This window comes from Xenopus tropicalis, chromosome 5 (genome assembly GCF_000004195.4).
Source record: "Xenopus tropicalis strain Nigerian chromosome 5, UCB_Xtro_10.0, whole genome shotgun sequence".
NCBI classification, from domain to species: Eukaryota; Metazoa; Chordata; class Amphibia; order Anura; family Pipidae; genus Xenopus; species Xenopus tropicalis.
Genome location: NC_030681.2, coordinates 131,500,569 through 131,525,865, shown reverse-complemented (window position 1 = coordinate 131,525,865; position 25,297 = coordinate 131,500,569). Strand labels below are relative to the sequence as shown.

Below are 25,297 nucleotides of genomic sequence, written 5' to 3'. Positions count from 1 at the left end.
CCTTTTAGTTTCAGGGTGGGGCAGGGGGGCCACATTGCTGGTGTAGAGTACAAACATGTTCTCTGTGCTATTAGAGCTGAAATTCTGGTTTAAGCAGATTTAATTTTGACTCTTAACAGTCTGGGGCAAGTTACTTTGTGTAAAAGCTTTTGTATCTGATTATGGTTGCATGCTTTTGTAGCCATTTTATTGCACTTTCTCTTCTGCGTATTAGTTGAATTAGCTTCTAAAACTTCATTAGAACAGCAAAACCACCAAAAATGCACTTTGCCACTGGTCTCACTGGTGATTTTATTGCATTTTGCATTGTTCTTGATTTCTTGTTTCTGCCCATAAAAAATGAACATTTTCATTGTGGGGCCTATACACAATACAGTTGGCAACTCCTGACATTATATTTGTATAGCATTATACAATGTATTGCATTTATATACAAAGTAAGAATGGGATATTGTGGCCCACTGGGTGCCTGGGTCAAGGGTCCACCACCCAGCCACCGCTACCCCCCATCCCTCTATACCCTCCATCAAGCTACAATGCCAGGGTAAAAAAATAAAGACGGCCATGCATTCGATCTTTTATTTTGTTTGAATCTTTACTTAGTTGACACTGGTGACTGACTTGCAGGTAGGTAGGATGCTCAATAGGATCAGGATTTTTCCCAGGATCCCGGTGGGCCAGTCCAACCCCGTTTATATAGCAACACAAATATATGCTGTGCTTTACAAGGCAGAAACACAAGTAAAGTTAAAAGTGTAGTAACCTGCTTGTGTAGACATCTTGGTTAATGGCATTCTGGCTGTTTTGCCATTGCTTGATGATGATATTCCTATTCCTGTTGTGTGCTTCCTGTTAAGCTGAGAGCAAGCATGGAGCGGGCCAGATCTACCTGCCATGTTCTAATAAATATACCAAAAGTTCCAGTGTGTATCTGTACCTGAACTAACACAGCAGAAGTATTAACCCACTGCTAGCCAGCAGTTTATTACAGTGGCGACGAGGATTTGTGTATTTGGACTCAGAAACAGACTCAGCTGCAGAGCAAACAGGCTGCACAGGCTGCAGGATTTCTTCTCTGCACAGTGAGTAACTTGCTACAATGTCTGCCATTGGGAAAGTCCCAGAGTTTTCAGAATCTGCTGAAGAATTTGAGTCTTATTTGGAAAGATTTGAGAGATGGCTGTCTGCAAATGATGTTAGTCAGGAAAAGAAAGCAGACATTTTACTTGCTACACTGCCAGCAAAAACCTACAGTCTCCTTAAAACTCTTATAGCTCCTGCAAAGGCCACTGAATTGTCCTATGAGAGAATTACAGAGACCCTCTCTCAGCATTATAAACCCCAGCCTATCATCATTGCTGAACGCTTTAGATTTTATAGGAGAAATCACAACATGGGGGAAAGCCTTGCAGACTATATTTTGGATTTAAAACGGCTATCTGCCTCCTGTGAATTTGGTACATTCCTGGATCAGGCTTTGCGAGATAAGTTTGTATGTGGCCTCCATGATGAGTTCTACCTGCATAAGCTGCTAAATGAAGCAGATCTCACTTTCAAGTCTGCTTGTAACATTGCCTTGGCCATAGAATTAACTAGAAGTGACTCTCAGCAATTCAAACAGCAAAATAGTTCTTCATTTACAGATATCCCTAAACTAACTACAGGGTCTAAACCCATTTCACCAAATTCACCACTGCCACCTATAGAGTCAGTTACAGGTGAGCAGGCATTTCAGACACAAAGGGTCAAACCCTGCTACCGCTGTGGGGGCCTGCATCAGCAACTGAACTGCAGATATAAATCAGAAACCTGTAGAAATTGTGGAAAGTTAGGCCACATTGCTCGTGTCTGCAGAAGCAAACCAGGGAGGCCCAGGGCACAATATGTGTCTAATTGTGACAGCCAGGAAAGTGACTGCACAGACTTGAATACAGTCAATACTACGCATGGGGGAGATGATGGCATTCATATTAAACTGGAAATTGATGGGCATCCAGTAAACATGTTACTTGACACAGGTGCATCTGTATCACTAATATCAGAGTTTGTTTACAAGAACTGTTTAGGTGGAATTGCACTGCAGAACTCACTTTTACATCTCACTTCTTATACTGGAGAGAAGATTCCTGTACTTGGAGAGATTCTAGCACCAGTCACATATGAAGGTCAGTCATTTACATTGCCTTTAGTGGTTGTGAAGGGCAACAGGCCCACCCTTTTGGGCAGAAATTGGTTGAAGCACCTAAAGCTGAATTGGGCTAAAATATTTACTATCAAACAAACTGAAGCTGCCTTTCACAAAAATCTGGAACAGATCCTGAGTAAACATGACTCCCTCTTTAAGGAAGAATTTGGCAGTATTAAGGGGCTAAAGGCAACTATCACTGTAAATTCAGATGCAAAGCCCATTTTTCATAAGCCACGTCCCTTGCCATATGCTCTTAAAGAACCTGTGGAGAAAGAACTAGAAAGAATGGAACATTATGGTATTGTGTCACGTGTCAAATACAGCAGCTGGGCTGCCCCAATTGTAGTGGTCCCCAAAAAGGACAAAACTATTAGACTTTGTGGTGACTACAAAGTCACTGTCAATCGCTGTATTGAACCAGAACCCTACCCACTACCAAATGTAGAGGACTTGTTTGCTACACTTGCTGGAGGTAAATACTTTAGCAAAATTGATTTATCAAATGCCTATCAACAGCTAGAGCTGGATCCGGATTCAAAGCCATTTCTTACCATCAACACACACAAGGGGTTGTTCCAATACCAGCGCTTACCATTTGGAGTATCTACAGCTCCAGCAATCTTTCAGCATGCAATGGATCAGATTCTTCAAGGAATTGATCATGTGGTCTGTTTTCTGGATGACATTTTAATTACAGGTTCAACTGTTGAAAAGCACTTGGCACTGTTAGACAAGGTGTTATCAAAATTAAAAGCATCTGGGGTGCGAGTAAAATTGTCCAAGTGTCACTTCCTCCAGGAGTCTGTAGAATACTTAGGATACCGCATAGATGCACAAGGTCTTCACCCAACAGAAACAAAGTTAACTGCTATTGTTAATGCACCTTCACCTTCAAATGTGTCTGAACTACGCTCCTTCTTAGGACTGCTAAATTACTATGGACGGTTCCTTCCAAATCTGTCAACATTATTGCAACCCTTACATGAACTTTTGCAGAAAGATACCAAGTGGGCTTGGTCAGCCGAGTGTGAAAAAGCATTTCAGGATGCAAAGCAAAGACTAACCAACAGCAAGTGGCTAGCACACTATGACCCTAGTAAGCCACTCAGATTAGCATGTGATGCCTCACCCTACGGAGTTGGAGCAGTTATATCACATATACTGCCTAATGGAGAAGAACATCCAATTGCTTTTGCGTCTAGAACCCTAACACAAACAGAGCGCAACTATGCTCAAATAGAGCGGGAGGCACTAAGTATTATTTTTGGAGTAAAAAAATTTCATAAATATCTTTATGGAAGGAAGTTTTCACTGGTCACTGATCACAAACCACTTCTGGCAATTCTTGGGCCAAAATCAGCAATTCCAACATTGGCAGCACTTCGAATGCAACGGTGGGCACTACTCCTATTGGCATATGACTATGATATTATATATAGACGTTCTCAGGATCATGGGAATGCAGATGCTCTATCACGGCTTCCGTGCCCATATACAACAGATGTTCATGACGAAAGTGTCATTTTTCAAGTTTCATTTGCAGAGGAACTACCTATTTCTTGCAAAGATATTGCAGCTGCAACAAGTCGTGATCCTCTTCTGGCAAAAGTGTGGGACTTTACTTCCAAAGGCTGGCCAAACTACAGCTCTGACAAAATCCTTAAGCCATATTTTGAAAAGAGAGATGAGCTTTCCATAGATCAAGGTTGTTTACTGTGGGGGATACGGGTTGTCATTCCCCCAAAATATCGTCAGAGGCTCTTGCATGAACTTCACGAAGGCCATCCAGGTGTAAACAGAATGAAAGCACGAGCTCGTGGTTACCTGTGGTGGCCAGGCCTGGATCAAGATATAGAAATTTTTGTAAGTCAGTGTACTGCTTGTGCTTCTGTACAAAATCAGCCACCCACTGCACCCCTTCACCCATGGACATGGGCCACATCGCCGTGGGAAAGAATCCATATTGACTATGCTGAAATAAACCAGCAAACATTTCTTGTGGTTATCGACAGCTATTCCAAGTGGTTGGAGGTGTTACCCACTAAAACGAGTACAAGCGAGAAAACGATTACCTTGCTGCGTAATTTGTTTGCATCCTATGGTCTGCCAAAGGAATTAGTTTCGGATAATGGACCTCAGTTCACATCTCAGGAATTCCAGTACTTCTTGCAACAAAATGGTATCAAGCACAAATTGACCCCACCTTATCACCCAGCTTCAAATGGTGCTGCTGAACGGGCTGTTCAGACATTTAAAAAAGCTTGGATGAAACACTCAGTAGCCAGTGAGTCCGCTCGCACTACAGGAGAGTTGAGACTTTGTCGATTTCTGTTTAATTATAGGAATACTCCACATTCAGTCACTGAAAGTACCCCAGCGGAACTGTTTTTAAAGAGGCACCTCCGAAGCAGGTTGGATTTGATTAAACCCTCTTTAGCTGATACAGTGGAGAAACATCAGAAGCAACAAGTCAGAGCACATAATAGCTCCAGACAAAGATACAAAGACTTTTACCCAGGTGATAAGGTTTTGGTTCGAGACTTCCGCCACTCAGGGCGCCTTTGGTCTCCAGGGACCATTTGCCATAGAAGGGGTCCCCTGACGTACGAGGTTCAAATTGGTAACCGTCACATTCATGTCCATGTGGAGCATCTGGTTCCAGATAAGAGTGTGTCACCTGTACCTCCTTCATTTTCTACCATTGACTTTCAAGTACCTGTAGCGCCCTCACAGGAATTACCAGATGCCAACAATCCATCTAATCCAACCAGTGCTACAGCCTTTGAGGGTGAACGGAGGTATCCGATACGAGCACGCAAGCCTCCTGACAGACTGGACTTATAATGCCACTATGTTATTGTTAACTTGGACATTTCCACTTTAAAATGTTTAGAACTGAGTTATAACTGTTGGTTATATATATATATATATAATATATATATTGTCGAGATCTACTTTTTGCTAAAAAGGGAGGAATGTAGTAACCTGCTTGTGTAGACATCTTGGTTAATGGCATTCTGGCTGTTTTGCCATTGCTTGATGATGATATTCCTATTCCTGTTGTGTGCTTCCTGTTAAGCTGAGAGCAAGCATGGAGCGGGCCAGATCTACCTGCCATGTTCTAATAAATATACCAAAAGTTCCAGTGTGTATCTGTACCTGAACTAACACAGCAGAAGTATTAACCCACTGCTAGCCAGCAGTTTATTACAAAAAGCTTATCGAATTTTTAGATTTCATGTTGCTAGGTATAGATATGTTTAGGAAAACTTTGCAGTTTGAATTAGAAATAAATATTTACCAATTTTAGACACCGAAAAATGTGCTTTTTCCAAAAATGTTTTTCTGGTTTATATGGTTAGGGGGTCTTATGACACATAACACAGTGTCTGCCATAAAAATTTTAATGCACTCTGTAGTACACTCTGTAATTTGAATTCTCATTACGTTGCAGCACAGAAACTAATCCAATCCGAGTTAAATAATCAGCTTCTATAAAAGGTGAGCCTCATTTTCTGCTTGATGCTTTATGACGACCCCTATGCTTAGCTTCTCAACAGCTGCTAAGAGCACACTGAGCATGAGCAGTGTCACTGACACAAAATCCAGAATAAGGAGCGGCTGTGCAGAGCTTTGTAGGTCTGAATCAATGCTGTTATAAGTGCTGGACCTTTAGCCTGGTGCAGATCTGTATATAAAATGAGATATTTCTAGCATGTTTCTATGTAGGGTTAAGTTCTTATTTAAATCAGGGGCAACATAATATCAGAAATGCCCTGCCATTGTCCAGAGTATAAATCCTCAGTGGCAAGTCATTTAAATCATGCAATTGCGTGCAAATCTATCTGTGGACAATGGCAAGACATTTTGGATGTTTGTCTCCAGAGATTCAATGTAGGAATCAAAACCATTCTAACTTGTGCATAATACCACTTATATCTGATAACCTTTAAACCCAGATGCTTAGGGTTATGCATTGTAGGGTGTAGTTTGCTGGGATTAGTTTAGCATTGTCCTCAGAACTGGGGCTCGGCATAAGATCATTTCTAAGCACATAATTATGCATGTTTTCACAATTTCAGTTCTTTACCCTTTAGTAGTAGTTTCCAAAAAAAGAACAGGCAAATTATTTCCTCATTCATCACAATTGTATTCACTGAGAAGTGTCAATAAACAGAATGCCCTGTCACTTTAGTTTGATGGCTGAGATACAAAGCAAAGATTACTTAAAGGAACAGTAACACCAAAAAATAAAAGTTTTTTAAAGTAATTAAAATATAATGTACTGTTGCCCTGCACTAGTAAAAGTTGTGTGTTTGCTACAGTAACTCTACTATAGTTTATAGAAACAAGCTGCTGTGCAGCCATGGGGGCAGCCATTAAAGTTGGAAAAAAGGAGAAAAGGCACAGGTTACATAGCAGATAACAGATAAGTTCTGTAGAATACAATAGTGTTTTATCTGTTATCTCCTATGTGCCTGTGCCTTTTCTCCTTTGAATGGCTGCCCCCATGGCTAAACAGCAGCTTTGTTTATATAAATTTCTGGGGCAAACACACCAGTTGTACCAGTGTAGGGCAGCATTATATTTTATTCTTATTACTTTTATACACTTTCATTTTTTGGTGTTACTGTTCCTTTAAGACAGACAGGCTCAGTCAACACAAACAGTATTGGAAATCAGCAACAATATTAGATTTGGGGATAGGAATTGTCAGAGAAGAAAAGCAAATAATGAAGGCACGGTATCTCAGGACCATGTAGCTTTGAACCTAAAATGCGCATAGAACAAAGATGCGAAGAACATTGCCACTGGGGCTTACCTTAGCCTAAAGGTGGCAATTTTCGATCTTTCGTGCGTTCAATCTGCCACTAACCGTTCAGGGCTGAAACGGCAGATAAGGAGGTAGAAACAATAGGATTTCTACCTCCTTCTGCCAATTCAGCCCTGACGGCAGATTTTGGTCAGGCGCCTTCTATGGCACCCGATCAAAATCTTTTAACCTGCTCGATCGGCGAGTCGACCGATATCAGCAGCCTCCTGCGATATCGGTCGACTCGCCGACATGCCATACACGCACTGAATATCGTACGAAACGAGGTTTCATACGATATTATCGGTGCATGTATGGCCATCTTAAGCCCCAGGTATATTGGGGGGCCTTTTAAATATAATTACACATTTCATAATACAGTTCTGCATGTTTAGGCAAATAACATTCTGGGAGGTTTGTTCAACTCTAGTCCAAAATAGTTTTTAGACTAAAGTCAAAATAGAACTGGGTGGAAGGTTTGGGCAGAAAGCATTTAAAGTGGACCAACACAAATTGTGGGGCCAAATTCTTAGTGGGTAATTTAAGATGTAGAGTGAACAGTCAAGAAATTCTGAGAACGTGAGAAATGTGAGAATAACACCCACTGTATTTGGCATGAGAAAAAACTTGAAAAAGAAACTTAAGACAAATCCGCATTGACTTCAATACATTTGACAAAAAAAATTGGAATGAGAAGAAAACTTTAGAAAAGCGCACACTGACTCCAATGCATTTGGAGCAAGAAAAATTGCCCATCAACTCCAATGTATGTTGCTGAGAAAAAAATGCCCATTGACTCCAATGCATTTAGCGCAAGAAAAAGCACCGGTTAACTACAATGCATTTGGGGAATAGAGAAGCAGACGCATCTTGCTCGCTTTAAAACAGAATAGGCTTCGGCATCTAGTCTGTTCTTCCTTTTTCTTCCTTCCCTTGTTTCATCTCTCTCCTTACCTTCTTTGCGGGACTCTGTTTGCCCCTTTTTTGTTTTTGTTTTATTTGAAAAGAAAAATAAAAGCAGTTTTAAAAAAACTACAATGCATTTGGTGCAAGAAAAAGCACCAGCTAGCTACAATGCATTTGGCCAAGAAAAAGCACCTGTTAGCTACAATGCATTTGGCCAAAGAAAATGCCCACGGACTTCAATGCTTTGGCATAAGACAAAAATAATGTGAAAAGACATCCATTGACTTCAATGCATTTGGTGAGATTCTGGCAAAGTTTCGCTATTTTGTGATTTTTTTCGCGGTTGGCGAAACCAAATGACTCATGACTATGTTTTTTACTATTTTTAGATTTCAACAAGTTGTAAAAACATATTCAGCTTCCTTTCATATCAATATTTTGACAAAAACCTGGAAAACTTGCTAGAATTTCACCAGAGATAAAGTAGTTTGTAGTTCAGAGTAGGGTTGTCTCCTTTCCTGGGAAAAAACACCAGCCTTTCTATGTCTATCCCTTATTAATTCCATTGATATCACGCATCATTCTTACTGACCAGGCTGGTAAAATAATGAACTGGTGGCAACCCTATTTCAGAAAGAATAAGTGAAATATTTTAGTTAAAACAATAAGGGAATCATGAAAATGTTTACTAAATAATGGAAAACACACACTTTCAAAAGAAAACGTTCACTCTGCCTCCAAATATGCCCTTTACTGTGTACTTTAAAGGAACAGTAACACCAAAAAATGAAAGTGTATAAAAGTAATTACAATATAATGTACTCTTGCCCTGCACTGGTACAACTGGTGTTGTAAGCTGCTACACAGCAGCTTACTTATATAAACTATGGTAGTCTTTCTGAGGCAAACACACCAGTTGTAGCAATGCAGGGCAACAGTACATTATATTGTTATTACTTTTATACACTTTCATTTTTTGGTGTTACTGTTCCTTTAAAGAGACAGCATATCCCCTTGCTCAACATGAATTGCTCAACATGAATTGCTCAACATGAATTGGATGAATCGGGCTTGTGCTGAACACACTTTCTGCCTTTTGTTTTTATCAATAAAAATCGATGTTTTTTTGTGGTTAAAACAATAGGCAAAATTGAAGGAGAAACTAACTACCATAGGGTAATGAAAGTCACTGTACCATTAGTAACATGTATGTATGACCTTTGCTATTCTTTGGATAGACAGCACCATTGAGGCAATACCTTCTTAAAAGCCTTTATTGAATTAAGGTTTCTGACCCAGGCTCAAACCAACACCAGTCTTTTTTCAAGCTTCTGAAAGCAGCTCATGTCTGTGTATTTATATGGTGTAACACAGTGACCCCTATTGGTAAAATGTTATATTGCAAACCAGTAATTATGAAACAACAGGTGTAAATACAAATGTTTCTATTTCAAATCACATAGCCAAATCACATATTTATATCTTATCCATTGCTTTCAAAAACTTTTTTTATGTATTGACCACCACTAGTGTTAATAGTCCCTCTTTAACACAAAAAACTGCAACAAAAACAGACATATAAAGCCCCAATTAAAAAAAATTAAAAACCAATTATATATTTCTCATTAGATCACCAGTAAATTTTACTTAAATCCTATTTTCTATTTGTGTCAAAAAAGTTCCCGTTGTGTAAAAAAAAATTGCGGTTGCATCAAAAAAAGTTGTATGGTTGCTGTGTTTTGTGAATTTTTGATGTTTCACAATTTTTTTCACAGTTTGTGAAATGTTTAGCGAAGTGAGACAGATTCACTCATCACTAGTCACTGTGTTACACTATATAAGTATACGGCATGAGCTGCTTTCAGTAGCGTGAAAAAAGACCGGTGTTGGTCTGAAACATTGATGTGCCTGGGTCAGAACCTTTACTACAATAAAGGGCCTGATTCACTAAAGGGCGATAAAAATTATCGCACGCTTTTTCGCGTTAAAAAACGCAAAATAATTTGCGCGCGATTCACCATAGTATTATCGCGTGTGAAAAATCGCCATTTTCGCATGGGTTATTTCTCGCACTAGTTTTACCGTTTTGCGTTAATTTCCGCGCTGAAAAGAATACGATCGCATGATTCACTATAACTTTTGCGCGCTAAATATCACATTCGGCTATGCGAAAATTAACACCTACTACAGGCAGGCGAAAAATTATAGAAAAGTACAGTAAATGATTTTTTGCAATAAAATATGGACTTACAGTGTTATTTATTCAAGTATGTGTTTCCCCTAGAGTGATGCAGCCGCCAGTTTGCAGCGAAATGTTCATTTTTAATACAGTAATTTTCTGCAAGTATTGGCGTGTATGGCTAACATGGCGTGCGTTCATTTGCGCGACTATTTATATTTGGCTACAAGTGATGAAATGTTTCGCCAGGCATGGATTTGCAGCGAATTTTTGGACGTGCGTTGAATTTTTTTCGCGGCAGATTTTTTCATGCGTTTCTCAAAACATTCCGCCAATGGCAAAACGCATGAAAAAATTTGCCACGCAAAAATTCACCGCACATCCAAAAATTTATACAAGCGTCAAAAAATAATAGTCACAGCAACAATTTTTTTGCCCGCACAACATTTTTGCCGTTTCGTGGATCTTTCGAAAGATTTGCTAATTTTTCACTAAAGCTAACCAGAACACATTTGCTCATCACTAGTGGCTACTATTTATAAGCATCTACTATTTATATGATACCATTTATATGTGGCTAATATTTATATACATCATTTATATGCGGCAACAATTTTTATACACTATTTCTATGCTACCATTCATATGCGGCGATTATTCGCGTAATTTAGCGCATGTACCGGCAAATACCGCATTGAAATAGTCTTTTCGCAAGTTAAATAACGCATGCAATATCGCGCGTAAAAAAGCGCGAGTATGCTTATAGTGAATCGTGCGAAAAATCGCCAAAATTAAGACGCGGTAAAAATTTTAGCGCACAATAAAAATAGCGCACGTTTTATCGCCCTTTAGTGAATCAGGCCCAAAGGCTTTTAAGAAGATATTGCCTCAGCGGTGCTGATCAAAAAATTTGCTGTGTGTATGACCTTTACTGTACAAGCTGATTCAGAGAGTCTGAAGCAAATGTCTTATGGGGCTGATTTAATAACATGCAGTATTTTAGCTGGTGTAGAAATGCCTGAATGCACTGAAGTTGCTTTCTATTGACATAAATGTTAACAGCCTGATACAGCAAGTACGGGCGGTTGGTGCTTTTTCCTCATACTGGCAGTTTCCATTATGTCTATAGTTTTCTCCTCCCATGGTTAGCAGCAGCTAAAATGCCTCTGTCACCATTTCTGGTAATATTCAGTAAAAAGTACCCTGAGGTGTCTCTTTAGCTCACACATGTCAGTGGTTGGAGGTGGCAGTGGCCAAGGAAACAAGGTTTGGCAGCAACTAAATGGGTAGCCTTGATTGCCAGTACCTCTTGGTCCAACTCTTGACCCTTGATTGTAAGCTTCTCCGGGGCAGGGATTGGAGTGCATGATGCTCAGTCTTTGTAAAGCACTGGCAGACATGCCATTGTTATATAAATGAAGGATTATAACAACAACAATATGGCCATCCCAGCAATATCCCATCAGAATAAACATTCAATAAATTTCCCTGTAGGGCATTAATGGCTGCTGCTACACTGCACACAATGAAATAAATAAGATATGCACTAATTAAGGCACCATGGAACAAATAACCTACACTAATACATAGGGGCCCATTTACTTACTCAAGAACTGGCCGAATGCGTCCAATTGCGTTTTTTTTCCTTATGATCGGTATTTTGCGATTTTTCGGCTAATTGTCGCAACTTTTTCGTTGCCATTCAGAATGTTGCGCAAAATCTGGCGATTTTTTCATAGCGTTAATACTTGCGCGAAAAGTCGCGACTTTTTCGCAGCTTTCGCGCCGAGTACAAAAGATTCGGATTCATTCAAGCTTCAGTATGGTGACTTTTCTTGGGCCAGGTTGGAGCTGCAGGGTGCCATTGAGCCCTATGGGAGACTTTCCTTGGACCAGGTTGGAGCTGCAGGGTGCCATTGAGCCCTATGGGAGACTTTCCTTGGGCCAGGTTGGAGCTGCAGAGTGCCATTGAGCCCTATGGGAGACTTTCCTTGGGCCGGGTTGGAGCTGCAGAGTGCCATTGAGCCCTATGGGAGACTTTCCTTGGGCCAGGTTGGAGCTGCAGAGTGCCATTGAGCCCTATGGGAGACTTTCCTTGGGCCGGGTTGGAGCTGCAGAGTGCCATTGAGCCCTATGGGAGACTTTCCTTGGGCCGGGTTGGAGCTGCAGAGTGCCATTGAGCCCTATGGGAGACTTTCCTTGGGCCGGGTTGGAGCTGCAGAGTGCCATTGAGCCCTATGGGAGACTTTCCTTGGGCCGGGTTGGAGCTGCAGAGTGCCATTGAGCCCTATGGGAGACTTTCCTTGGGCCAGGTTGGAGCTGCAGAGTGCCATTGAGCCCTATGGGAGACTTTCCTTGGGCCAGGTTGGAGCTGCAGAGTGCCATTGAGCCCTATGGGAGACTTTCCTTGGGCCAGGTTGGAGCTGCAGAGTGCCATTGAGCCCTATGGGAGGCTTTCCTTGGGCCGGGTTGGAGCTGCAGAGTGCCATTGAGTCCTATGGGAGGCTTCCAAAATCATGCTAAGTCTGAAAGTTTCGCCCCCCGCTTACGAGCGCTCAATACGAAAAAGTCGCGACAAGATACGAGCGCATCGTAATGGCTACGAAAAACTCGTGTTTTTTCGCGCAAATCGTATTGGTAACGAAAAAGTCGCGACAATTTCCGCAAAGTCGTAAAGGCGCCGAAAATTCGCAAAAAATACGAAAAAGTCGCAAAATGTTCGTTTTCCAATCGGAATTTTCCCAATTCGGATTCGAATTTGTGTCTTAGTAAATGTGCCCCATAATGTTATAATGAGCACATTTCTTGAAAAGTAAAGTAAATGCATTTCTGCTAATTACAAATGTATAAGACAACTGTAATATTTAAAATGATCCAAACTATATTCATTTTTGTAGCGCTATCTCATATCCACAAAAGACTGTTACAGCTTGTCCCAACACAAATATATGTCATATAGTTTGCCTTTCCCTTTGCACTGCATACCGTTTACCTTCTTCCTCCTCCTTAACTTACCAGCTGTGGAGAGCCATAGGGAACAGGTCTGTGTCGGCAGAGCCCATGAGGGCCAGGGCCCTTTTTCTGGAGTCTTAACAACCCAGTCTGAACCAAGTATTTACATTGCCTCACCATGGGGTCACTACCCCCACTAAGCTGCTTGTTGAGGCCTGGGCTTCCTAACTCTCTAACCTGACAAACTCTCTAGAGTGAGGTTCACCTTCTATCCATTCACTATCTAGCCTTATGGACATTACCATGGATTGGTACATAGCCTAAATTTCTTCTTCCTTTGTGCCAATTCCCTTATGTTCTTTCTGCCAATGACTTCCTTCTGCCTTTCCCCATTTCTCAGGACCCTCCTCCTCGCATGTCTCCATCATTGTCTAACCCAACGTTATAGAGAAAAATATTGCACTTGGACATGGCAATTGGTCCTTTCATTTGTAAGGGTAATTTTAATGATTTCTTTCCAAAAATAACTGATTCAGTTCACTAAGACATGCTTAAAATCAGAAACAAATTAATCAAACAATCGATATCTGAAAAGCAACAGCAAAATACACAGTATATCACACTGACTTATCCTTTCAGGACTTCACTGTTACAATGTACCAGTTAAATAAAAAGCAGCACAATAGTTACAATTATTACAAAACCAATCATGTGTTTTTTCTTCTATGTACAAGATAAAAAGTAATTTTACAAGTTCTACAATTGCCATAATTAAGTTTAACAGCTAATGAGAGCTACGATCTTTCATTAAAACAGTAACATAGGTATAGGGGCAGTACTGCTCATAAAGGCGATCCACCAACGTTTTACTTCCAGGAACCATATTATATTTCCCTTGATTGGAATTCTCAAAGAGATGCACAGCATAGGAGCTTGAAAAAGGTCGAAACTGATCTACTACTTCATAATACTTCTTCCAAGACGATTCTGGTATTGGATAGAAACGATCAGGGTTTGTTAATGTCATATTTCCACACCTAACATCTTCTGTATACTTAAATCCACGTAACACACAAAAAACCTTTTTAAGAATGCGAGCAAAAAGGGCTGGGCCTTGATGACCCAAAATAGATCCATTATAGTTCTGAACAAAGTCTTCCATGCTCCTCCAGCTGAACATATGATGTGGGACACATCCAAAAATAGAATTGCTGTAAACATCATTACTCTCTGCAGCCACAAAATTTTTAAGTGGAACAGGTCTTACTGAGATGATGTCATTGTCCATGTAAATGCCACCATATTTCCAAATCAATGCCAACCTGCTGGCATCTGAAGTTACATCTGTCCAGTAGGATTCATGTTCAGGTTTTACCTGCAAATGTAATTAGATATAGTATCAACATTACTTTAAAATGGGAATTTCAGTATTAATTTCCATGATTTCAGGTTATTTTAACTGTGTAATTGCAACTAAAAGCAGAATTTGTTTAAATCTTCCTGTGAACAAAAATTTTAGGGTTGTGTTTTCCCTTAACTTTTTTGGCAACGGAACCACCTGAAAGTGATACTGACAGCCAGCTATGCAAATTTTGTACAATGTAATACATCAGTGTTTGCAGATGACACAAAACTCTGCAGACCAGTCAATTCTATCCAGGATGTGACATCCCTGCAGCAGGATACTGACCAACTGGCAATCTGGGCGGCTAAGTGGCAGATGAGATTTAATGTGGATAAATGTAAGGTCATGCACCTGGGATGTAAAAATATGCAGCCACTTATACCCTCAATGGGACTGCACTAGGCAAATCCCTAATGGAGAAGGACCTTGGAGTCCTTGTAGATAATAAACTTGGCTGTAGCAAGCAATGCCAGGCAGCAGCTGCAAGGGCAAACAAGGTTTTGAGCTGTATTAAAAGGGGTATAGATTCACGGGAGGAGGGGGTTATTCTTCCACTTTACAGAGCGCTGGTAAGGCCCCATCTAGAATATGCTGCTCAGTTCTGGTCTCCAGTGCTCAAACGGGACATTATTGAGTTAGAGAGGGTCCAGAGAAGGGCAACTAAGCTGGTAAAGGGTATGGAAAGTCTCAGTTATGAAGAAAGACTGGCCAAGTTGGGTCTGTTTACACTGGAGAAGAGGCGCTTAAGAGGTGATATGATAACTCTGTATAAATATAAAAGGGGATCATATAATAACCTTTCTAATGTTTTATTTACCAGTAGGTCCTTCCAACGGACACGAGGGCACCCACTCCGTTTAGAAGAAGGGAGGTTCCGTTTAAATATTCGGAAAGGATTTTTTACAGTGAGAGCTGTAAAGTTCTGGAATTCCCTCCCCGAATCAGTCGTGCTGGCTGATACATTATATAACTTTAAGAAGGGGCTGGATGGATTCTTAGCAAGTGAGGGAATACAGGGTTATGGGAGATAGCTCTCAGTACAAGTTGATCCAGGGACTGGTCCGATTGCCGTCTTGGAGTCAGGAAGGAATTTTTTCCCCTCTGCAGCAAATTAGAGAGGCTTAAGATGGGTTTTTTTGCCTTCCTCTGGATCAACTAGTAATTAGGCAGGTTATATATAGGCATTATGGTTCAGCGTGATGGACGTATGTCTTTTTTCAACCCAACTTACTATGTTACTATGTAATACCTTATGTTCTAGGTATGGCACGTGGTTTATAAAAAGCTGTGTTTTCTGAGTTAGAGCAGCCTAAATACAACCTTGACTCTTTCCAAAGCACCAGAAGTCATTATTCTTCATGGGACTTCCAGTGCTCAACAAAAATGTTTTGGTCTGTAAGAATCCATTAAAGCTCAACAGTAGCATTCTCATGTATCTGCTAAGTGCTGTTTGCATTTTCTTTCTATATTTTATATACTATACTACTATACTATATCCTATAATACTATAACATTGTGTGGTGATGATTTTTTTGAATTTTTTCTCTACATTATCTTTACATTTTTATTTTCCAAAAATTCATTAAGAGTTGCATTAATATACCGTGCCGGTAATTTATAAGGTTTGCGCAAAGAAAATGTTTTTATAAATGTTTGTTTTGCATATGTTTTTCCCTGTATGATTACATTTTGCACTGCTTTGCCCGCCTTTCCTTTTTTGTAAATTGAAGTAAAGTGCCTGGGCCATATTTGTGTGTTTATTGTGTGCGATTATAGATATAAACACGAACAGGGAAAATATTGTATGTTCACGGTGCGAATAATTCTGCGCTGTGCAAATATTATAAATAACCCCCAAGAGGTTGTGTGTTGTAGAGAGTAAATAATATTGCACATAATAAGCACAAACAAATCCCTCCAGATCTAAAGATTTGGTTTGATTATTTCACAGAAAAAGTTAGGTAGTCATAAATTTTAGATGTCCTACAAACCAATGGCACACTTTTTCCCAAACCTAAGATTTAAGGATACCGTACATAGCATTTTGGGTTTTTTTTTGTTTGTTGGTTTTGATGCCTCAATTCAATAGTTACACTGAATACTGTAAGACTATAAGGCTATGGGCTGCTTAGGTATGACTTGGATTTAATTTAATTAGAATATTCTAGAATTAAGCTAGCCCTATTTGTGCTCTAGATCTTAGGATAATATAATGCCAACATGTTCTATTGTTTTGGCTTTGATTTTTTTTCCGAAGGAAAAAAAACAAACAAAAAACATAACAAAAAGTTGAATATTTGTCTGAGAATTACCATGGATCTGGGGCATAAAGGAGACTGTTGCTTCTGGGTTTTTACAAAAGTGCATACACCAGCGTTACGCTTGAATTAACTCCAAACACTAGATTTTACATTGAAGTCGACGTGGCAGAGGCAATTGGCAGGTGTGGAAAGACTCACAAATGTCATAAATTGTCATAGTTAGTACAAGTATATAAGAATGAACTTTTTAAGTTTGAGAATGTCCTATTCTTAGCAAAGTTTTTATTGATCTTTAGTTTTTATTTTTCCTAGTTTTTGAATCATTTGACTTTCTTGACTCTTTCCAGCTTCCAAATAAGGGACACTTATCTATGTTATAAACAATGGCGTACTTCTTAAAGATCTGCAATATTTGCATTATCTATTTCCTACTGGGATCCATTGAGTAGCTATATCCTTTAGGCTGATGGCCCACCGAGCAAGTTAGTTGCCCATGATAGATCTCTGCGGAAGACTAGCCGCTATGCAATGTCTTTCCACCCGCAACAATATGAGTCGCCAGCGGAAAGGCCTATGTACACTTTGGCTTTCTGAAGTTGCGCAAAATTGCCTGCATGACTTTGGAAAGCTGAAGCGATGTGTAGGCCTTTCCACCAGTGACTCTTTTTGCCGGTGGAAAGGAATTTCGGAGCGGTTAGTTTTCTATGTGTGATCCTGCCCTGAAGGAGTGTGCCAAGATTTAACTTTTTCAGTTTAACAATCACAATGCCTTCTGGATAAAAGATATACAGTTCTATGAAGCACAGAATTCTAATGTATGATTTTTCTTTTAGAAGGGCATTCTGGTTTTATACAAATGCAATTACTACACACTATAGTACACAAGTAGAAAATACATGTAATATACATACCTTTCTGTACCAGGATAAAAGTGGAGTATCATAAAATACTTCCTCCAGTCTCAAAGGGAAAAGGTAGATATTATCATAAGATGAAAGTGTCCGGATTCTGTATTTTGCCTTGTCTCCATCTCGATCTTCAGGTAAACCCTTCATAAAGAAAGCAATTGGTCTGTTGGGGTAGATCCGAGCTGCAGACTCTACTGCACACAAAGTTACATATGGGGGCTCCATCCTATCAGTGGTCTCTACAAAAAATATACCATTTCCTTGGTGAAGAATTTCTTCTGGTCTTAGATTGTTTGTTGCTTCATTGATTGGTATTTCATTGGCTGGTACTTTAATGTTTGGAAACAAAAAAGGCTTAATAGCAGGGTCATTTTGATGATTCAAGGGCAAAGTCATATGGATCTTATAGAAGAGACCAAAACACACCAGAATAAAGAAGATTAAAATGAGCCTTAAAACTGCTTTCATTATAGAGTTATAAGATGATGAATCTGTAAAAGAAAGAAAAAATGAATTCCAATTTCTGGACTTTTTATGATGAGCATTAAGGCAAAAATATTATTCATTTGCGGGTTGTTAAGGAACATCAGCATGTCCATAATAATATCAATGAATACATTCTAATTCTATTACTGTGGGACTCATTTGTAAATATTGTGCAAGTTACACACCCGTCGGTATGTTTCTCATATACAGGGCATAGGAATGTGGTGCTACCTGAAAAGAAGGCCATGCAATTACTGTCAGGTCATGTATTGGGCTCCCATGTACCGCTACTTGATGTGCAACTCCATACTTTAATAGCTGCAATTGGCACATTAAGGATAGTATCCATACCTTATGTAAGGTGTTCTTGACCTGGTGCAGGGGTCCTAAAATTTTTTAAACAGGGGGCCAGGTTACGGTCCCTCAGACTGTTGGGGGGCTAGATTATAGTTAGTCTTCAAACTATGCCCCCCGGCCCCCACTGTGTCCTCACCCCTGGCTACTTGTTACCTTGTGACACAAGTGATGGAAGACTCTCCTGTAAACCAGTTCAACTTTATTTGTGTGACTTTGGACAGCACACATTTTTGGCACTCTTCTCCTTCCTAAGCTTTCCCTGACAAGCACTTCTTTCCCTTTCCTTCTGACTGCCAAAATGGCTACTCCATTTCCTGTTCCTCTGTCCTTTATTTACTTTTCTTTCTCACACAACTTTATTATTTAACCTTAGAACACACTGCCACCTAGTGGCTAAACTAATTTGTATTAACTATTAACATTTAATATCCTTACATACTACCTATATGCCTCAGCGTGGTCCTTGGCCCCAGCACATCATGTCACAGTGTCACACCAGCCAGCACGCTGGGCCGAGGACTACACTGAGGCAGACAGGTAGTAGCCAGGGGTGAGGACACAGCTAGGATGGGGGCTGGGTAAATGACCTTGGGGGGCCGTAGTTTGAGGACTAGTGTTTTTGTAAGAGGTATAAGGTTAAGCACATACATTTTGTTTCCTATAAGACTGTATTTTCCAGGAACACTTCCTGCTCTGCTACTGCAGTGGGAACCATAGTGCACAGCTAAGATAGGAACCTTTACCTGATGCAGCAGTTTCCATGCACAAGACTAAGTGAATGTTCCTGTTGTCTTACAGGTAGTAATCCTTATCCTAAATGTTTATTAAACTATTCAAAATTGTGACACTGCAAACTAGTTTTACACTTATATACTGAAGTACTTGTATAAAAGTGTATGTTTAGAAGTTTAGGAGCTTTTACCTGATGCACCAGTTTCCATGTGCAGGACTAAGTGACTGTTCCTGTTGTCTTACAGCTCCCTGCAATAAAAGGAATTACTTCTCTATCCTTGCACTCTCAATTCATTTTCATATGTGCAGCATTTTACCTTAAAAAAGGCCCTAAAAGGTCCCATATCTTTTATGATCACATAAAATATGAATGTAGTGTACTGTTATTGAAACAGAGACAATTCTTTATAGAGATGTGGATCCATGTACCGTACACGAGGAAATGCAATGGTTAAAATATTCATAAGGACTACATTTATATTAACAACACTAAATACATTTTTCCTTTATTATCCTTATCTCAAAGGCTTTTCTTTAAGTATCCGGAGCTGTATACATAATGGAGGTTCTTGGGCAGCTTGCTTTGAGTAGACCTTGCTATACTGGGGCAAACATAATATAATGGTGTTAAAAAATGAAAACTTTTCCCATAAAAACAATCAGCGCACCAGAGGCCCCCCCTTTAGATTAGAGGAAAGGAGCTTCCATATGAAGCAGCGTAGGGGGTTCCTCACGGTGAGGGCAGTGAGGTTGGGGAATGCCCTTCATAGTGATTTTGTAATGGCAGATTCTGTTTAGAGATGTATCGAACCTCACAAAAAAAGTTCGCGAACCCGTTCGCGAACTTCCGCCAAAAAGTGCGAACTTTTGCGAACTTTGCGAACCCCATAGACTTCAATGGGAAGGCGAACTTTAAAACCTAGAAAAGCCATTTCTGGCCAGAAAACTGATTTTAAAGTTGTTTAAAGGGTGCCACGACCTGGACAGTGGCATGCAGGAGGGGGATCAAGGGCAAAAACTTCTCTGAAAAATACGTTGTTGACACAGCGTTGCGTTTTGTGCTGTAAAGGGCAGAAATCACACTACATTCCTAAACTTGTGTAATAAACTGATTTAAAACGTCCGGCGTCTACATGCCAATCAAGTCGTGTAAAGGTTACAGCCGGTTCACACGCAAAGACAAAACGCCGCAGTAGTGGATACGGAATATATTATTGCTGGTGGAAAAACATCGCTCAGGTGATTTTATTGCAATGCAATGTCACTGCTATGTGTAACGTGTTTGGGGCACTACTATGAATAACAGCAAACAGCACTGGACACGTTAAAGAACAGTAACTTAAATTAAAAAAAAATAAAAATTAATAATAAAAAAAAAAGTGATCTCTTGTTGGTGCTGGGGGTGAACTACTAGGAGCAGCACACCAGTCCCCAACACAGCTAGACTAATAGCACTCGGCTATATAAATTACAGTAGCAAAGTAAAAAAACACAAATAAAAAAAAATGATGTGAATGTGTGGTTGGTGCTTAGTGCACTACTATGAGCAGCACACCTGTCTCCAACACACACAGACGGAGCTGCAGTACACAATGAAAAGAAGAGTAACAGTAATCAGAAAATAAAAGCAGTCCTTACAAGGACTATTGGGTTACAGCAGATGAGATCAGCAGGACAGCTGCCCACAGCAGCTACATACAGAGCAGTAGAAAGTAGATTACTAGTCAGCAAAGCTACCTAAACTGTCCCTCAAACCCCTGCACAGCTCTCTCCCTATGCTAACTCATCAAGCACACACAGGCAGAATGTAAAATGGCTGCTGGGCTTCGGTTTATATATAGAAGGGAGTGGTTCGGGGGTGGTCCAGGAGGGAGAGCTGCCTGATTGGCTGCCATATATCTGCTGGCTCTGGGGTGAGAGGTCAAAATTTGGCTCCAGCTAAGGCGAACCCAAAATTGCGAACTTCGCTAAAAGTTCGCGAACACCCGATTTTCGTGCGAATTAGTTCTCCGGCGAACAGTTCGCTACATCTCTAATTCTGTTAATGCCTTTAAGAGGGGCCTGGATGAGTTCTTGATCAATCAGAATATCCAAGGCTATTGTGATACTAATATCTACAGTTAGTACTAGTGGTTGTATTTATAGTTTATGTATGTGAGTGTATAGATTGGTAGGTGTGGGTTAGGTGTGCTGGGTTTACTTGGATGGGTTGAACTTGATGGACACTGGTCTTTTTTCAACCCTATGTAACTATGTAACTATGAGTGGATATTTTTAAATTTTGTTTGACTTCTGCTGCATTTTCTATTTGCATATGGAAGTTTTACTCCCAAAACTGAAAATATTTTGAAAACAAAAAAAGAAAAAAACCAGGAAGAAATAAGAACCCAACAGCTTTGGACCTTTCATAAATAACCTTATGAAGAAATATATGTGACGAAAAAGTAGAATACTGTATTTAATCAAGGGGGACCGTCTAACATTCTCCACTTGAACCAGAGGAAATACATTTAGGGGCATATTTATTATGATGTGTAAAAACTGTGAGAAAATTCACCACACATCGCCAGGCTTCGCCGTGTAAAAATGGTGTAAAAACGGCATAAAATCGGCGTAATTGTTTTACATGTTTTTTCTTCCACCTGAACTTATGGGAAATAATGGCGTAATATCCGGCGTAATATCTGGCGTTCAGATGGCGATCTTTTCCATTTATTTTACACAGCTTTTTACTCCGTTTTTTTGGTGAATTAGTTTTACACAGCATAATAAATACGCCCCTTACTGTTGTGAAGGGAGTGTGGATTGAATATGAACTGTAGAAAATATATATGCTGAGGTCTGTAAGGAGTGGAGGCTAGTAACTATAAACACTGCATTAGTCTCACCCAACAAGAGGATGGGCAACCTAATTCAGAAACCTCTTTTTTTCTAAATGCCTAGAATGCTGTGGAATCTGTGAATGCCACTATCTGCACCTTCTTCTGGATTTGGTGGAAAGTCACTTATCTTTCTATTAATAAAGGCATTTAACATTCTGTAATCTCCTATCATTTTAGCCATGACAGAGGGACTTAGACTTCTATGTAGAAACCACTAGGACTTGTATTTATAAGAAAGATGTATCTTTGCCATTTTCCACACAGATGCTCCTTTAACCACTACAGTATTATGAATAGGCTCTGTACACATAACAAGGGTTATTAATGACTTGGAAGACAGGGTGCAAGCAAAAAACAGAAACTCCCCATTTTTTTGCATTTTCCACTCTGCCTTTCACACCAAATTAATTGCCACAGGTCTCTGTGCCCTGTGTAAGAGTGCAGAAACCTATAACTGCCCAATGGATACAGCATAACCCATGTTCAGCAGTGCTGTATTCATGTGGTATGAATGGGGGAATGCACATAATTTCCCCCCCTCCTGCCCCTTACATGTCCCATAACTTGCACCTCATTTAGACTATTATCTGCTACAAGGTACAGAGCACAGGCAGATCCTGTCCAGGTCTGGACTGGGATTCAATATAGGCCCTGGAATTTTAAATACACAAAGACCCAAAAAAACCCCACCAGCCCAATAAACAGTGACTGTCTATGGCATCTTACAGCTGCCCCTCTGGCATTTGCATGAGCACTAAGAAGCATACTTTCATGCCCATTAGTGTCCAAGGACTTCTTAAATAACCCCAAACAACTCTAGGCAGATTTATTAAAGTGTGACCAGAAAAAAACTTGCCCACTTTCCTATGGAATGTTTAGAAGCTTATTTATCAAATAGTGAACTCTAAATTTAATTCACTAAAAATACACTTCTAAAAATCTCATAAGAATGAATAGAAAGCAGGTGAGTTTTTCTGCAGTGGGCTTGTATTTCACATTCTAATAATGTTCCCTGGATGATGCTTTTGCTGAGCATGGATAATTGTGTTTTTGATGTATCAATAACATGCAGAATTCACATGGTACAGGTGCTGACAGATAGCAATATATAGGTTAGCTGCTGTGTTTGCTTAAAGGGCACAGTCTGGGATATTCAAACAATATATTTTACACTTACTTATTTACACCATTAAAAAGCTTTTATGTAATGTATAGTATTTATATATATATATATTATATATATATATATATATATATATATACAGTATATATATATTATATATATTATTAAACAAGAAATAGTATTAAATTGCATTCATGATTATCATAGAATAAATTGTTTAAATAATTTGGAAACAAATGAATTTTATAGTGAGAGTTCAAATACAGTCTTCTATGTGAACAAAAACATAACCCCCATCTTGCAATGTGAATTTATATTATCCAGAGTCAAATAGTAAATATCTCAACATAACTCAGTGATGAGCCTGTCCTTTTCTTCTCTACAAACCAGGGCACTGCTCTGCTCTAAATAAAGTGTTGTATTACATTCACACTGTACCCTACATCTTACTAACTCGGAATTGTATACAAATATTTACAACAGATATGTAATTACAGGTATTTATTATATGGAATTATCTTGGTACCTGTAGGTTTTCGGATACTGGGTCCTTCCGTAAATTTTATCACCATACCTCTAGAGTCTAGAAAAAACATTTAAACACTACTGATAAATAAAAACCCAGTAGGATTGTTTTGCCACCACCAATATGGAATCATGCAGCTTAGTTACCATCAAGTACAAGGTACTAATTTATTATTACAGAGAAAAAGGAAATCATTTTTAAAAATTAGAATTATTTGCTTAAAATGGAGTCTAGGGGAAATGGCCTTTCAGTAATCCCTGTAAGCAAGTGTACACATATACAGAATATGCAGTTTTAGAAACCAATTGCATCAGTAATGACAGTTTAAAAATTGAACTTCGATAATATCAACTAGAGACAGAAGTCAGAGTGACGTGTCCACAACTTATTTTCTTTTTCTATATATCATATATATCAACTTAATTTTTTAATATATATCATATTCTGTATTCAGGCCAAAATAAAAGCCTGGGATGTCTGTTTATATCTTTGTAGCTAATATATCTCTCTATACTTTCGCTGCCAATTCAGCTTCTGCAATTACATCACCCTGCCTGCGTATTGTGTTTTGTAAGACCCTCTAACAGTACAAAGGCCACAGAAAACCATATCTTTTTGGAAGGTGCACATTCTAATAAATGCAACTTGGGTCTTACTACACCAAACTACCAAACTGCCAAGCTACAATAAAGACAGCAGTTTTAATTACATTTCTGAAACTTATTGCAATCTGCCACATTTATCTCACACACATTCTTACATACAAAGTATGTGGCCTGCAGGGACCCCAACACAAAAATAGTGCATATGGGTTTTCTTGGCTGCCAACTCAGCTGCTGCAAAATCTCCGGTATTAAAAACAAAGATCTTTGATTGAAAGGTAATGCATTCCCCCCTGAGGGGGTGCCATTTCACAGAAATAAAGAAGTGGGTGGGGGGTGGCATCCGTCCCTATCCCTCCCCAATTCCAGCACTGAATTGAAGGCATAAATAACAAGATTGATTGAAAGCATGAATTTAGCCAGAGGGGACTACATACCTGTGCCTGCACTGAATTGAGCAGCTACAAAGGACTATTCAGGCAACTTAGTGCATGCATCACTGACAGCTTTCCCAACCCCTTTTCCCTTACACACATCATCTATGTACTGAAGGGATTAAATAGACTCTGTAGAACATACAATGCAAAGTAACTTTTCCACTTGATCAGAAGGCTATATGCTGATCTTATTCTGGATTGAATATGTTAATAGCAGTTTAGCGTTTCTAAGAAATTAAAGTGAACTGTTATGTTGGGCAATTCTGTGCTTAGAAGACAATCAGCAGCATCTTTCATAACATTTCATTTTTCTCTGTTGTTAAACTTGCTTACCCATTAAGGGGAGAAACAGGGTGAAGGGCAGAAACTGGCACTTGGGAATAGATAACAGGATTAGGAACAGGTATATTGATGGGAGTAAAGGTAACAAGAATATGGCTATAAGGCAGGGTACACTGCTCAAACTGCTCAAACCGGTGTTTTGTTTTCCATAGCACAACATGTTTCCAGCCTTCAGGTTCACTTTGGCATTTGACAAAT

The 25,297-nt window shown here is 39.5% G+C and overlaps 1 protein-coding gene across 1 annotated transcript; it reads right to left on the bottom strand.

The window, feature by feature from the left end:
- Positions 1-13,536: 13,536 nt before the first annotated feature.
- Positions 13,537-23,773, bottom strand: LOC100493872 (alpha-1,4-N-acetylglucosaminyltransferase). Its single transcript, XM_002935072.2, has 3 exons — positions 23,719-23,773; positions 17,616-18,103; positions 13,537-14,413 (listed from the first exon to the last, which is right to left on the bottom strand). The coding sequence occupies exons 1-3, from the start codon at positions 23,762-23,764 to the stop codon at positions 13,823-13,825; spliced, it is 1,125 nt and encodes a 374-aa protein (XP_002935118.2). The 5' UTR covers positions 23,765-23,773; the 3' UTR covers positions 13,537-13,822.
- Positions 23,774-25,297: the final 1,524 nt, after the last annotated feature.

What these genes read in the sequence shown, in the direction of transcription:
- LOC100493872 (XM_002935072.2), bottom strand. Translation starts at nt 23,764, where the DNA reads ATGGTGATAAAATTTACGGAAGGACCCAGTATCCGAAAACCTACAG. An exon ending in CAGTATCCGAAAACCTACAG is followed by an intron (nt 18,104 to 23,718) that starts GTACCAAGATAA and finishes TTTCTTTTACAG; the next exon opens with ATTCATCATCTTATAACTCT. An exon ending in TTTTATCCTGGTACAGAAAG is followed by an intron (nt 14,414 to 17,615) that starts GTATGTATATTA and finishes TTACATTTGCAG; the next exon opens with GTAAAACCTGAACATGAATC.